This window comes from Chrysoperla carnea, chromosome 5, assembly GCF_905475395.1.
Source record: "Chrysoperla carnea chromosome 5, inChrCarn1.1, whole genome shotgun sequence".
NCBI classification, from domain to species: Eukaryota; Metazoa; Arthropoda; class Insecta; order Neuroptera; family Chrysopidae; genus Chrysoperla; species Chrysoperla carnea.
The window spans coordinates 43,640,780-43,656,694 of NC_058341.1; the positions used below are offsets into that span (position 1 = coordinate 43,640,780).

Sequence of the window (15,915 nt, forward strand, 5' to 3'; positions counted from 1 at the left end):
AAGTCTTCTTCTATCTCTTACCTTTTAGGATCTAAATTGACTGTTAAAGCAACCTAGAGAACTAGTTCCAATCTGATGTAAGAACATATGTCCTCCATCTAACTCCGCAACTTTTGTTGAAAGATATTTTTGGATTGGTTAAGTAAAAAACGAACTATTAGTAATAATAGTTAGATGGAGGACGTTATTTATCTATCTATCTCTATCTATGTTCAATTTTAACAGTTTCCATTGGTATTTCTTCTTTAATTCCCCCATTTTCCAATCTAACAGTTTCAGTTTGTTCTCGAAAATGAATTCGTTTATGTTTATTTAAATGATGTTTTAAACTAAAGTTTTTACTACAAATTTCACATGAATAAGGTTTTTCTCCGGTGTGAATTCGTTTATGCCGCGTTAAATCACTTTGTAAATTAAATGTTTTATCACAAACTTCACATGTTAACGGTTTTTTTCCAGTATGCGTTCGTTGATGTTTTAATTTACTTCTATCACTAAATTGTTTATTACAAATTTCACATGAATAAGTTTTTTCACCGGTGTGGATTCGTTTATGTAGAGCTAAATCACTTTGTAAATTAAATGTTTTATCACAAACATCACATGTTAACGGTTTTGTTCCCGAATGTGTTCGTTGATGTTTAATTAATTTACTTTTCTCAATAAACATTTTATCACACAGTTCACATGAAAATGGTTTTTCGCCGGAATGAATTCGTTTATGAACAACTAAATTACCAAGTCCAGAAAATTTTTTATCACAAATTTCACATGTAAATGGTTTTTCTCCAGTATGAGTTCGTTTATGAACAGTTAAGCTATGCTTTCTAGTAAATGTTTTTTCACACACTTCACATGAATAAGGTTTTTCCCCAGTATGAATTCGTTTATGAACAACTAAATTTTGTTTTGTAGTAAATGTTTTATTACAAATTTCACATGAAAATAGTTTTTCTTCACTATCATTTTCTTTAAGACTGCTTTGCTGATTATAAGTTTTATCACAATCTTCATAAGAAAAACGTTTTTCTTCATTATTAATTGGTACAACTCTCGTTTCAAAATTTTCATCGGATATTTCTTCTTTAATAAATACTTGTTCAATTTTAACAATTTCAGATTTCATATTGAAATGTTTTTTTCCAGTATGAGTTCGTTTATGAACAATTAAGTTATGTTTACTAGCAAATGATTTTTCACACAAATCACATGAAAACGGTCTTTCACCACTATGTGTTCGTTTATGTTGAATTAAATTAGCTAACTGAGTAAATGGTTTATTACAAATTTCACATGAAAATGGTTTTTCACCAGAATGAATTAGTTTATGTCTAATTAAATTCTGTTTTTTAATAAATCTTCTATCACAAATTTCACATGAGAATGGTTTTTCACCAGAATGAATAAGTTTATGTCTAATTAAAATTTGTTTTTTAATAAATTTTTTATCACAAACTTCACATGAAAAACGTTTGTCTTCGATGTCAGTCTGTTGATGTTCTAAAACATTTTCATTAAAAATTTCATTTTTAGATATTGGTTCTGTATTCAATTGTTGTTCAAGTTTAACATTTTCATATTCTGTAAATACATCATTGAAATGTATTTCTTCATGTTTAATTTCAACAGGTTCTTCTATTATTTCTTCTTTAAGTGATACTTGTTCTATTTTAGTAACAGTTCCTTCAAATATTTCATTTTCCATTTTAAATTCCGTATTTAATTGTTTTTCAAGTTCCATGTTTTCCACTTGATAAACTCAAAAATTAACAATTTTTCCATGTATTGTGTTCAGTGTTTACCATAGACATAGTAATACTAGACGGTGCGATGCATATACCTTCTGTGTTGAAAAGGTGTGCCAATTTAAGAAAGAGGCAGCCTTAAAAAGCTAGCTTTGTTCTTCTGAGAGGTGATTATAGACGTATGACAGAGATAACTCTACCGTAACTTTAATTGTATCTCTTCCTAAATTTTGGAACATGAATTACTTCGAATGCTTCCTCTATATATATAATCTCTTTGCTGTTTACAATAACTTGACATAAGATGCCATTTTGAGTTGATAAGACATTACTTTATGAGCGTCTCGTACAAAGATGTTATACTGTTTGTTAACCATATCATTAGCCATTTACAGTGGCGGATTTACCAGCAGGCTGAGTAGGCTGGAGCCTAGGGCGGCAAATTTTAAGAGGCGGCAAATTTAGTTCATAAATTTTTTATTTCGATTGATAAAATTTAGAAAAAATTATAATACACACACAAAATACGAATTTCAAAAATTATAGAGGAATTAAAATATTCAACAAAAACCGAAATATAGTCCTATATACAGTGCTAAATAATAAATATCTCAAAATCTCTGCATAAACAATTGCTAAACGCTTTTGATTATAATGTAATGATCATGAATTTTTAGAATATCGCAATAGCGATTCCATATTATAGTCGAAATTTAGTTATTTTTACATATTTTCTTCACTGATAATTACTATAATTTTTTCTCCGTGTACCTAATAATTATGAGATCTCCTTACACAATTCAATCCAGAGCTCTCTTGTGCATAGAGTCAGAGCTAATAAACAAGATTTCGTACGACGATATAATAAATGATTTTGCGAATTCAAAGTGTCGCAAAATAGTATTGTAATGCTTTTATAATTTGACTTGAATTATAATACTAACAAATAATTAAGAAAGGATATATTTATTGTGTTGTTTTGTAACTGTAAGTGTAATAATAAATATTTATCAACGTTCGCCAAATATAGATTTTTTGTGTAAGCTTTATTCCTATTACATAAGTAACATTGGCTGATAAGTCCCCGGTCTGACACATAGATGGCGTCGCTAGTATTAAATGCATATTATTTTTATATAGTACCAACCTTCAAATGATTCGTGTCAAAATTTGACGTCTGTAAGTCAATTAGTTTGTGAGATAGAGCGTCTTTTGTGAAGCAACTTTTGTTATTGTGAAAAAAATGGAAAAAATGGAATTTCGTGTTTTGATAAAATACTGTTTTCTGAAGGGAAAAAATACAGAGTCCGGAAACTCATTATCAAGCCAAGTTTTTGCTTCCACTGTATTTTTTCCCTTCAGGAAACAGTATTTTATCAAAACACGAAATTCCTTTTTTTCCATTTTTTTCACAATAACAAAAGTTGCTTCACAAAAGACGCTCTATCTCACAAACTAATTGACTTACAGACGTCAAATTTTGACACGAATCATTTGAAGGTTGGTACTATATAAAAATAATATGCATTTAATACTAGCGACGCCATCTATGTGTCAGACCGGGGACTTATCAGCCAACCTATTATTGTATAGTTTTAACACATACCTTAACTTACTTTAAAATTGGTACATGTTTGAGATATTTTTTGCATAAAATATTGTTTTTTGATAATTCTTTGCTGTAAAAATAATCAAGGATCTAACACGGTACCATAGTTCTCGATGAAACTAACCATACGGGAAAAGTTGATGTAATGAGGATAATGGAGCACAAATCATAAAGTTGCAATTTTATTGATAGATAATTGATATGATTGTGAACTAAGATATCAAAATTTAGAGGCGGCAAAAATTGAATAGCCTACGGGCGGCAAATCTCTAAATCCGCCACTGGCCATTTATATTATATGAAGTAAGAAAAGTTCTTACGGACATTCTTATGTATAAAATAAAGAGGATTGTATATGTGTATACATGAACTCAGCCAGTCACTCAACACTTGAAGTTAGCTAACGTAATTTGCTCTCCCCTCCCCCCAAAAATTTTATTTCGGACTAATTAATTATAATTTTTTTTTTTAATCTATTGTTCGCCGTTAATGAAAAAAGTCAGCAATAGAAAAATAAATACTAAGTTTAAGAAAACAAGTTAATTCAAAAAATATGAGTAAAAGGTAGATATATTACATTATTGATAACTATAATATGTCAACAGTGGAGTGGTGGCTAGCACACTCGCTTATGGTTTCAACGTCCCTCGGTTCGAAAACAGCAGGGTCCCGATTAGTTTTATTTTAAATTAGTAACTATCCCGTGAGAAGGTCGTTTTTTTTAGAAAATTGTTATGAAAACCAAAAGCGACAATTAAGTAAGAAAGCGAGGGAGGTATATTTTATGTTATTTTAATTCCCACTACCTGACAAAAGAGTGATTTTGCTTTATGACATAAGTAGGAAAGTGGGACTAAAATAATTATTATTTTGTTTGTGAAAAACATGTTCTCCTATTACAAAATCTTATAAAATTTCATTTAACAAGAATAAATTTTAACATGTACAACAAAAACGGCGAGCAAAATAAGTATATTTTAAATATTTTGTAATAGGCGAATATGTTATAAAAAATGGGATAAAATATAAAACATGTTCTCCTGTAACAAAATTTCAAGTTTTAGTCTTAACGAGCGATATTTTAATTTTATAAATACAAATTTTAATATTTTGTAATAGGAGAATATGAGTGAGATAAACTATATGACATGTTCTCCTATTAAAAAGTTTCTTGTTTTAGCATAACCAAGCCATTTTTGTACATATTTTTAATATTTTGTTACAGGAGAACATGTTTTTATAGAGTGAGATATATTTATGATTATTTAAATTCCCACCCCCTGGCAGAATAGTGATTTATGACATATACATAACTGACATTATTTATAGCAAGAGGGCGGGTTTTAAAGATAATTTAAACTATAAAAAGAGTGGAAAATTTTTAGCATAGGGAAAAATTCATTTAATTTAAAAGTAAAAATGTTAACCGTACTAGGATACGAACCGGCGTACCTTGGTTTCGGGGTAAGTGCTATACCCACACAGCCACCCGGCTTATTTATAACTATATAATTAACTTAATACTTACCTTTACTAAATAATTGATAATTTTGCTCTGAAATAAAAAATAGGATAGAAAATTTAAAAAATAAAACAAAATTTAAAATATAGAACGATTTTGATTTATTTATAACAAAAAAAAAATGTTTTAAATTATCATGAAAAATTTTGTCATAGGTGTTCATATAATCACCTAATTAGTCCATTTCCGGTTGCCCGTCCGTCCGTCCGTCTGTGGACACGATAACTCAAAAACGAAAAAAGATATCGAGCTGAAATTTTTACAGCGTACTCAGGACGTAAAAAGTGAGGTCAAGTTCGTAAATGAGCATCATAGGTCAATTGGGTCTTGTAAACCGTTAGAGATAGAACAAAAGTTCAAATGTGAAAATGTTCCTTATAAAAAAATAAACAACTTTTGTTTTAAACATTTTTTCGTAAACATCACTGTTTACCCGTGAGGGTGCCAATTAGGCGGAAATTTTATAATATGTAACTATACTTGATTATCAGTTATGTATGTGTCACATGTTTGTATGTGTAATGTGATAAAGAAATCAACACTGACTATGCATGGTATTTCAACAATTAACTCAGTCAATTGTTTGTTTTCACTTGTTTTTAAGAAAAATTTTAGTTGTTTATCATGATGAAATCTTTGAAATACTAATTGCTCAAATTTTCAGGTACAAATTATGCAAAGATAAACAAGTGTCAAATGCAAATTGAATTTTTAAACTAGATTTTGTGTGACAATTAGTTTTTTTTTTTTGCTTTAAGCAACAATGAAATTAATTTCACTGTTATTGAATAAAGCCATAAAACCTGAAATGGATTTAAAGACAGTTAAATATTCAACATTATTAAAATAATAACCAAACTTTTTCTCAACTAAATATTTATTGTTGTAGTTTATGAGACGACAGCAAGTTTTAAAGTTATATCGAGATTTATTTCGAACAACACGAATGATTGAAGATAAACAATATAAAAGAGAAATTCAAGATTGGATTCGAAGAGATTTTCGAGCTTATCAAAATTTAACTGACAATACATCAATTAATATTTATCTAACTTATGGGAAAAAATGTTTAAAAGAATTAGAAAGTAGTATTGTTTTAGCTAGATAATAGTAGTATAAAATAAAACCTTAAAATATTTATTAAATAACAGCTGTAGATTCCTTCCGTTCCCCTAAGTTTAGAATTCATTTTGTATTCAGAAAATTTCAATAATAAGTTTTAAATTTTGTGACAGCGCTATGTTTGTCTAGGCAAACATTTTAATCAAAAACTACTTACTCATGCAACCATTAATTTAAGCCGACTTTAGTATTTTTGCCAATTTTGAAAGCCAATTAAACTAATTGGCTTTCTTTGATTAATCATTTGTCAAGTCTTTGGTCACCTTTGATCATTTTGAAAAAATAAAGTCTAAATTTGCATAGACTTTATTGATATGGATAATTTATATTCAGAATTAATACAATTTCAACTTATTTATGTAAAAATGTCTGAGAACAAGGATTTTCTTTATATGAATACTAGCCAAAAATGGAATCATTTATTAATCAACACTTACACGAATTTAAAAACATCTGTAAAATTCTTGCATACATACTTTCTGTCCCCGCCACTTGAGCCTTTACCGAAAGAGTGTTTTCTGTAATGAATGCAAAGTGGCGACTGCAAGAATATGTTTTTAAAATGCCAAAAAAATAAAATAATGTTAATTTTATTTCTTCGATCTTAATATACTTCATTTCTCATACAAAAAGTTGAGAACCCTACATATGACCTAGCAGAGGAACAACAAAGTAACATTTTATAGGATTTTTCGCTAGATATAATATAAAAAAGCATCATTCAGGGTCGAATTATCAGAAATAATGTTAAATACGGCAGTCATAAAATAATTAAAACATTTTCTAGAAATAATTTATTTAGCAAAAAATAACTATATCGGTAAAATATATTTACAAATTTAATAAAATAATTTCATTAATAAGGTGCCTAGTATAACTAAAATTAAAAATACCGTACCGAATATTGTTAAACTTAAAGAAATTACATCCTTAACTAATTTCGATTGGATTCGTCGTGCTAACACTAATTGTACAACGGCAACAATTATATGTTCTCCATCTAAGTACCAACATGGTATAATATTTACAATAACTAAACCTAATGAAAAAACCACTAAATATTTTAGTAGCAAGTCGATACGTTCCGCAAATTTCGAACTTAAAAACCATGTTTTTGGTACATACGCAGATACTTGAACCGAATAAAATACATCGGAAGGATGTCCTATATAAATCACATGATCTTTTCGATATCGGCTAATACTTAGCAAACTCGTTGCATTTGGTAACACCGGTTTAATACAATGTAAGTCCAAGGAACACGTACCAGAATAGCATAAAGTTTTTGCATGCTCAACAATTTTACGAGCTGGTAAACACATGTGTGGTGGAAGTTGAACAATCCCATCACTTGCCTCTAAGTATTCAAAACATAAATTTTGTCCTTTGTTCGGTCCACAACATTCAATTAATCCATTAATTTCATGATGTTCCGTTACAACACTTTCATCTAACGCATGCACGAAATCGGTTTCCACACAATATCCTGGTTTTTGTTTGATAGTTCGTGTAAGTGCTTGAAACCAAGTTTGATCGTTGTAAATTTTATGCTCGTTAATTCCAACTATTATATCTCCAACCTCGATTCCACGCTGTCCTCGTAACGGTGATTTATGACTTACTTCAGATACATACACGCCACGGTTTAACGCATAAAATGGCATGAATAAAAGCGGTAACGATATAAATATTAAATATGCAATGACTGCAATAACTAAATTATGCCATACGCCTGCGCATAGCACACGTAATTTTTTCTTAACATTAAGTGTTTGTAATTGATCATTTGAGATAATTACAAATGCGACGGGTAAAATAAAAAATGCGCTACAACCCACTTCAATTATGTGAATATCTTCACGGACGGCTGCAATTGCATGACCCAATTCATGCAAACAACTGGATATTAGTAGCGTAATGGCATAATATCCAATTTCATTTAGGGGTGACGTGACACCAGGAATTATAGGCTCAATAATAGTATCTTTATTGCTAGCAACTTTATCTGTGGTGCTTGAGAACACGAAAATTTGAAAGGCTGCATAAAGAAGTACACCAATTGATATTGGAAGTAGAATTATTGTTACGTATATGCCAATATCGAACCATATATTCAATAAATTTTTATATTTTGTACCAATTTTCAGTAATGTTCGATTGAATGCTGTTGTCCGCCAACTAATACGTAGAAATCCTATATTTAATCCAGTTCCATTTAGAAATGCGATGTAAGGATACATCGAACAACTCTGCGAATTAAAAAAGTTACACAATTATTAGAAATGTAGAATCGATTCTATTGCCACCCGCTCGAATGTCCGTGATTTTTATTTAACCCGTGGATCACAGGATGTACGCAAGGGCCAAAAAATCCGTAGAAAATTCTCAATTAGTGACTGTAACTGTACCTACGGATATCCGGGTATAAAAGTCACCCGTGTTTGAAATTATGGACCCGAATATATTATATATTAGTTATATAAATTATAGGTACGGGTATCCTTGGCGGGTGGCAGTAGACACTCCGATGTAGACTATGCTATTAGAACGGTTAACGTTCCCCACCCCCGAAATTTTAGTAATCTTAGTTCCCGGCAGCTTACACTGTTTTTTAAAAATGCAACGCTAAACAATTGTCGTGAGGCGCCGACAACTTAAATATTGATGGATATCCATCTTTTATTATAATAAAAGTAAACGTATGCATGATTTCCAGATTTTCCCTGGCTAGATTTGTAGAAAAAATCCTGCCGTTCTATCAATTCAAATTATGGGATATTCTATAGCTCAGTTATAGAATAGTTTGAACAGAAGGTCAAATTCGAAAGAACTCTTATACTATAACTCATAATCTTGTAATTCTAAAAAAAAGAGAAGTTAAGAAGTTGTCATACCTTAAAAAAGCGATCAAAGAAAAATAGGGCTCCATAACAGAACAAAATAACATATAAACATTCTGTAGCATCCATTTCAAAATTCAAATAATCTAATCATTTAATTAATAATCGGATACAAAAAAGATTAAATTATGGTGTAATTTTTATCCATATTTAATACACATTTTTTTTTATTTCTTCAAAAAAGTCATGTTGACATTTTTTTCAAACTTGTCAAATATAACAATGGACATCAGCCATTAATTTGTATTTATTTCGGAATTTATTAAAAACTAAAATACAATTTTAAACTCTTATTATTAGTTTTACGTAATATTTTTAAGTATTTTATAACTAATACCGCATAGGTATTTTATCTTCAATTTTAAGGTTAATTACCGAAAATTCATTTTTGTTTTAATGGTTTTAATCTACAGGTGTTATTTATTTTTAAAAAAAACTTCTCGCTTGGGTAGACATGTAGTTAAAAAAAATTAGAAACGCTTCGTCTTTTTTAAATGATTTATACTTGTATTTAATATTTACAAATTTTTTTATAAATGTTAAACAATTTTGTTAGGCAGTTTTAAAGTTTCGAATAATCGAAGTCTTATTTTATAATGAACGTAAATAAAGCTTTAAAATGTTATTAATATTGCGTACTATTCATAAATCTAATTTTTAAGTGTAATAAGTATTTAGGATTTTCATGAAACAATCATTCACTCCTATTTATCGAATATAAGGAACAAAAACAGTAGATTCCAGTGCTGTATCAGAAAGTATACTCTAAATCGGGAAGGGGTTCTTTGTTTGAACACATGGTATACGCTAATTATCTTATAAAATCACATTACACCACTAGTAGACCCGTATTATACCGATTAAAAGTAAATGATTTATTCCTAAATCAGATAAGTGAAGCTTAATTTGAATCTTTTCTGAACCTCCTTCACTCTCAGAAATTTCATGACCAAAAATGGTGATAAGATTATTTTTAAGATGGAAAAAGGACATTTGAGTTAACATGGGTTCGCTTTTTTTTTGGTAGGGATCATTAGAAGACATCTATCGTAGATACAGACCTTTTGTTGGTAACTTGTATTACAAATACCACTTTTCTAATGCGATTTATCAAATAAATTTTATCTGTGTTACCTCGATGTTGTTTTTCCATCTTGAGAATAATTTTGATTACCATTTTTAATAATTTTGGTCAAAATCTATGGATTCAAACCAAATTTGCTACGAGGAGAGGAAATTACAAAACAAACATTTTTTTTATACAAATTAAAATTTTACAACTAAGCTGTCTTACAGGAATAACTAAATTTTTAAACTTTAATCTCTAATTCTATCAAATTAAATAAATAAAAAGCAATATTAAAATTTTCTGAAAGCTTAGACAAAACATATTATGGTGTATTAAAAATTATCACAGACTCACTATGCACGGAATAATAGTTTTTTTATAAATACAATTAAGGCCTAGTTTTAAACTGAGTAGCTTTGAATTTTTTTAAATTCTATATTATTTCACAGTGTGTATGTAAACGTAATATTGTTATTTCCGTCAGATAAAAAATTGGTTACAAAAAACCATTCCAACTAGCGCTAACTCAACACCTGTTAAAGAAAATCAGCTCATTACGTTATATTTAGTTGGTTTAGATTGCGTTACCACGGGTTGGGATAGTTTTTGGCTCTTTTATTAGAAGTCAAATTTACAATTTTACGGGTTATTTTACAATATGACATATTTTTAAGTCGCATTTCATTCGAAAGCTCACTTTTTTTGAAAAATGTTTTAAACAAAAATTGTTATTTTTTTATGAGGATCAAGTTGCTAATATAAAGTGTTATTCTATCTCTTACCGTTTAGAATCTAAATTGGCTATTAAAAAAAGCAACCCGAAGAACTAGGCCCAATCTGATGCCAGAACATGCTGTCCCCCATCAAACTTTACAATTTTTGTTGAGGTCATTTTTTAATAGGTGGCGCCTCTGGTTTTTATGATTATTTGTAATGGTTTCATAAGTTTGACCGCTATGTGTCAGCTTGTCTGTGGCACCGTAACTCCTACATGGATAAACCGATTTTGATTTTTTTTAAAGTAAATTTAATGTAGTGTTCTTAGCTAAGTTTCAAGAAAAACGGTTCAATTTGGAGTGAGTTACAAGGGAAAAAACAGCATTTTTGGGTTTTTATAATTTTGTAAATTTTACTTGTGTATGAATAAAATCCAATGAAATAAAGTAAAAGTGCCTGTTAAAATTCTGATAACTAGTTAAGTCCAATTCAAAATTGAAAATTTCTTCTTCCTAATCAAGGCTACTGTTTAGGATTCGAAGACACTTGGTATTAAAAACTATATGTGATTTGTTGTAAAATTAATCAACTTTTATTTCTAATCGTTCCAATTTTTCTTTCAAAAATTGTAACTTATCCTCGAAATCTTTTTTACTATCCATTTCCAATAATCGATAACATTCCTGTTGGACTAATAGGAATTCCGATTTTAATGTTTGTACTTCTAACGCTAGCGTATGAATACTCTCTATTTTCGTAGGATCAGTTTTTTGACTGTTTTCTACTTTTTTTATCATAGTAAATATTTTACTATTCACATCTTGTATCTGAAAATAAACAAAGAGAAATAAAATAATCAACAATGAAAACTTGGTTTTTCTATTAAATTTCACTACAAAAATTTTATTTACAATATTTATGTAACATGAATTATTTACAAAAAAAAAAATTTATTGATATTTTTTTGTTTACAATTAATCAGCCAATAATTGAAATAATTCAAAATTAATACAATTAAAAAAATTTCATTTCATTGTTGTAGCTCGCAAACTTTTTTTGGGTTTTGATCTTTTGTTCAAGGAAACGCAAAAATTATTTTAAAAGTAATAAGTGAAATAATTTCGAGTCGTAAGAACAGCTTTTTTATAAGAAACATTAAAAAAATCATATATTTATATTTTTGTATGGCTTAATTTAGAAAAAAAACTCAAGTAATTTTGAAAACAAAAATTAAACTGAAAATTACCAAAATTCATGGCTTATGGTCCATTCACTTGCACAATACAATCATTCAGAACGAAAAATGTTTTAAGATATGTTTCCCGAATTAAACGTATATTTGATTTCTAAAATGGGCCTTCTTGAAATACTTTCTCGTACGCAAATGCTGTATCGTTGATTAATGTAAATGTAATTAATGTTATGGTTTAAATTCGTCCTAACATTTTTATTTGCAATGTTTTGTAATAAAGACTTGTCGAATTTATAATGAAACATTAATAAACATAATCGAAAACAAATAAAAATCTTTTTTGTTGAACTTATATAACGTCGATGCTCTAAATTGGGTATTTGACACTCAGAGCAAAGAATTAACTGATATTAATAACAAAAAAGCCTCAAAGAACCTTCCTGGAGACCTATATCTGAACGCATTATTTTTCGAAAAAGTAATTTCAGTTGGTCTTCGCGCTCAACGAATTTAATCAGTCCTGTGGCCACTACTTTCGAGATATAATTAAACTAAAAAATTTCCTATTTTAAAAACAGGCAATAAATTATGGAGAATTCAAACCGTTAAGTTCATTTTCTGCCACACAATATGAATTTATCTACCATAAAATTAATTTATACTTTTTAAGATCTTCTTGATCTAAACAACCTTTTTTCAAAATATATTGTCGATTAATATATGCAAACAACATATCGGTTAGCACAAAAATTTGGGCAACCGTAAAAGCTAGTGTAACACCAAAATAGAAATTAGCATTTGCTGCTCCGGAATAAATCCATAAATGCCAAAATACCGGGCCAATAACTGATGTCAGCAAGAATATACAACAAATTATAAATCTTTGTTGCATAAACGGTAATAAATGTTTCCATGTAGGCAACAACGATAAATAAAATCCAACATCACCGATACTCGGATATGTTCGGAATATTGTTGTGAGCGCAGTTAATGCAAAAGCTAATAACAATGGATCTTTACGAAATTTTAAACTTAACGGAACTAAATACAATATAGTTACGTTAATTTGTAACGACCAAATGAATAATAAACGAAAATGTTCAAACATTTCGGTGAAAAAATACCAAGTTGTACCAATATTTGGTCGTAAATCTGTAACATTTAATATAAATCCGAATGTATTATTTAAAAAGTTCCATGATCCAGAAATATGGTACGATAAATATAATATACCGAACAGTACGAGACCGTAAATGGTAAAATGAGTAGCTAAAGTTATACCTTTTTTATAAGTTGTCACATGGTTTTGAGCGATATTTATCGCAAATGGTACAATTAAGAAAGTTGGATATAACGTTTGACTAGTGGCAATTGCAATAAATAAATACGACAAAACATAATTTTTATTACAAATACCGTAAAAAATAATCCCTAAAAATAGATTAGTTAAGACAGTAGTGGTCATTGCTACACAGTTTAATATAATAAACGGATTAAATAAAAATGCTGTTAATACGAATACTGGTACCGATTGAAAATCGTCATCTTTTAATAAAAACGGTAACGATTTTTTACAATATTTAGCTTTATCCCGTATTTGTATTAATTTTAAATTTGACATATATGCTCTAGCCGTAAAATATAAGAACGTTGCAGTTAATAAATCTATAAATACGAATATTAATGGTAAATACTTTGGTAAAACTTTTAAAAGTAACTTATAAAATTCCAAATTTAATGGTGTATCGTGAAATATATCTGCAGTATACGGATCAATCCCATGTTTATCATGAATAAATGCCGCTTCAGTAGCTCTCTCCCATGCATTCAATGGTGTTGATATTTCAACTCGTTCAGTAATTATTTTTCGATAATCTGAATTCATTAATAAATAACGAATTGCCCCAGCTATGACATATTCAAGAACTATTTGCACAGCCATTTTTTTAGGTTAAAACACCGACTTTTTTTTTAGTTGATTGTTCTGTTGTCTTAAATTAAATGCTGCTTACCGATTGTTCTAAATTACGGATAGCTTCTTCCATTTTATAAGAACCACGTCTCAATTATTTTTAAGTGGTATTTTTAAATTAAACCATGTAAGATATATTTTATTTATCACAATTCAAAATCCGTGATAGGTGGAGTCAAATAGTCAAATCAAATAGCAGCCATCATAGATAATTGATAATAAACAATTTGTCATGCGATTTCTATAATCTATAATAGTTTTGGGTGTGTTCTTGCATACGCTTTTTTCATCACCGTACCTATAACGCAATCCGCTTGGAGCGGCACAAACTAGAGCTATAATAGGGTATTATCGTTAGTCAAAAATAAATTATGAAATTAGAAAAAAGTTAAAATTTATGTAAAAATATACTTTAATATTCTGATTTCGAGTCATAAAAGCACATTTTTCTTTTAAAATATTAAAATTAAAAATCGTAATTTTTAAACTGTATATCACGTGACCTAAAACGTGGACAAGCCTTGCTGTGATGTCATATCGGTATAAGCCATAGATCATCAATTAGTTCAGTGTCGACAGCTGGGTATAATATATCCATAGATAATAAGTATTTATATTTATTATAATCAGATGTCTATGAATATATCTGTCAAAGTTATTTGTGTTATTTCGTGTAATGATACCGATATTACGTCATCGAATTGGATGCCCGCGTTTTTGACAGTTTAAAAAAGGTTTAAAATTTAATTTTAGTTTTTGGCAAGAAAGCGTGTGTATTTTTCCGAAATAAATTTTTGGTGGCTTTTTATTAGCAAAATCAACATTTTGAAGTACTTTTTCAAAAATAGTAGAATACCCTATTGAGTTCTTTGAGAAATAGAAGAAATAAGCAAATGATGTCTTAAATAGTATTTTAATTATTTTTAATTTTACGAAATCAATGATATGCTATGGTAATAAATAAAAGGCATTTTTAAAGAGAGATTTTTATTAAAAATTATAATCAAGTACAAAGAACATTTAAAATAAAAATTATTATATATAATTTACATGCTATAATAATGATCAGATTTAATACTGATTTTATTATAATTATATTCAATATTTGTAAATTATTAATACCTTGGATAAAAATGAAATCATTTTGTATAATCTAATTATGTTATGTATTTATAAGAAGACATCAAAATACAAGAGTTTATTGAAGATATGTAAAACACTCAGTGCTAAAACAACATCTTAAATATTCATTTTGTTTACAAATATTTATTTCTAAAGTTTATTTAATTATTGGAATATTATGCTTGTAAGGTATAAATACTTGAGCAAAAAGTATTTTTTATTATTATTACTTTATTTATAATTTTATTGTGTATAAAGAATTTGTGATATTTTTTAATTATTTTTGAAATAATACTGATAAAATTTCTTTTATTTCGTTTTTTTATTCGATGATTTAACGTTTGTACTGCATTTAAAGTATAAAGGGAACCTTATAAGAACCATTATAGTCTAAGTTCTTAAGTCTATTAATTAAGATTAAAGTGGTAGGAGTTGCATATGCCTAAAAGTTAAAAGCTACCGTGGTCAAGATTCTGCTTTTTTCTAAATGTCTCTGTAATGGGTCTATGTATAAAATATATTGTCTTACTGTATCATATAACTGTATACACCACAGGAGATATGAAGCTTGCCATGATAATTTGAGCGTAGCTTCATCATTGCAACCATGACATAAGAGAATCGGATGTATGGATTGGAGCACAGCCAATCAGGAGCACATTCTGCCATATTAATAAACTAACCAATCAAAGGTATGCACTTGATTTTGCTTCGAATGTGTGTTTCGAACCATTAGGAAATTTTATTCGATAACAGCTTGAGGACAAAGATGGCGATCAATAACTGCCGAGTGAATAACAAATACATATTCGAGGATATATAACCCAATCGAAAACATTTCTAGAAAGATAATAGAAAATTTTATTGCGTAAAGAGTTCATGATAGAAAATTTAATCTCAAATTAGTTTGTAAATTAAAAGCAAGATTTTCCACGTACTGTAGAA

The 15,915-nt window shown here is 28.6% G+C and overlaps 4 protein-coding genes across 4 annotated transcripts; 1 reads left to right on the plus strand and 3 right to left on the minus strand.

Moving 5' to 3' along the window:
• Nucleotides 1-202: 202 nt before the first annotated feature.
• On the minus strand, nt 203-1,705 carry LOC123301183 (zinc finger protein 271-like). The gene is made up of 3 exons (XM_044883917.1): nt 1,457-1,705; nt 406-658; nt 203-285 (listed from the first exon to the last, which is right to left on the minus strand). Exons 1-3 carry the CDS (start codon nt 1,703-1,705, stop codon nt 203-205), a joined length of 585 nt encoding a protein of 194 aa, XP_044739852.1.
• Nucleotides 1,706-5,535: 3,830 nt separating this feature from the next.
• Nucleotides 5,536-6,021, plus strand: LOC123301013 (LYR motif-containing protein 2). The gene is made up of 2 exons (XM_044883725.1): nt 5,536-5,699; nt 5,766-6,021. Exons 1-2 carry the CDS (start codon nt 5,640-5,642, stop codon nt 5,982-5,984), a joined length of 279 nt encoding a protein of 92 aa, XP_044739660.1. The 5' UTR covers nt 5,536-5,639; the 3' UTR covers nt 5,985-6,021.
• Nucleotides 6,022-6,837: 816 nt separating this feature from the next.
• LOC123301184 (membrane-bound transcription factor site-2 protease) lies at nt 6,838-8,973 on the minus strand. Its single transcript, XM_044883918.1, has 2 exons — nt 8,893-8,973; nt 6,838-8,247 (listed from the first exon to the last, which is right to left on the minus strand). The coding sequence occupies exons 1-2, from the start codon at nt 8,965-8,967 to the stop codon at nt 6,838-6,840; spliced, it is 1,485 nt and encodes a 494-aa protein (XP_044739853.1). The 5' UTR covers nt 8,968-8,973.
• Nucleotides 8,974-11,764: 2,791 nt separating this feature from the next.
• LOC123301860 (phosphatidylinositol glycan anchor biosynthesis class U protein) lies at nt 11,765-14,041 on the minus strand. The gene has a single exon (XM_044884795.1). The coding sequence runs from the start codon at nt 13,816-13,818 to the stop codon at nt 12,517-12,519; it is 1,302 nt and encodes a 433-aa protein (XP_044740730.1). The 5' UTR covers nt 13,819-14,041; the 3' UTR covers nt 11,765-12,516.
• Between the last annotated feature and the right edge of the window lie 1,874 nt (nt 14,042-15,915).

Coding starts and splice junctions, on each gene's coding strand:
- LOC123301184 (XM_044883918.1), bottom strand. CDS start 8,967: ATGGATGCTACAGAATGTTTATATGTTATTTTGTTCTGTTATGGAGCC. Junction 8,248..8,892: donor TCTTTGATCGCTTTTTTAAG/GTATGACAACTT, acceptor TTTAATTCGCAG/AGTTGTTCGATGTATCCTTA.
- LOC123301013 (XM_044883725.1), top strand. CDS start 5,640: ATGAAATTAATTTCACTGTTATTGAATAAAGCCATAAAACCTGAAATG. Junction 5,700..5,765: donor CTGAAATGGATTTAAAGACA/GTTAAATATTCA, acceptor TTATTGTTGTAG/TTTATGAGACGACAGCAAGT.
- LOC123301860 (XM_044884795.1), bottom strand. CDS start 13,818: ATGGCTGTGCAAATAGTTCTTGAATATGTCATAGCTGGGGCAATTCGT.
- LOC123301183 (XM_044883917.1), bottom strand. CDS start 1,705: ATGGAAAATGAAATATTTGAAGGAACTGTTACTAAAATAGAACAAGTA. Junction 659..1,456: donor ACAAACGTTTTTCATGTGAA/GTTTGTGATAAA, acceptor ATGTTTATTGAG/AAAAGTAAATTAATTAAACA. Junction 286..405: donor TAAAACATTTAATTTACAAA/GTGATTTAACGC, acceptor TTCATTTTCGAG/AACAAACTGAAACTGTTAGA.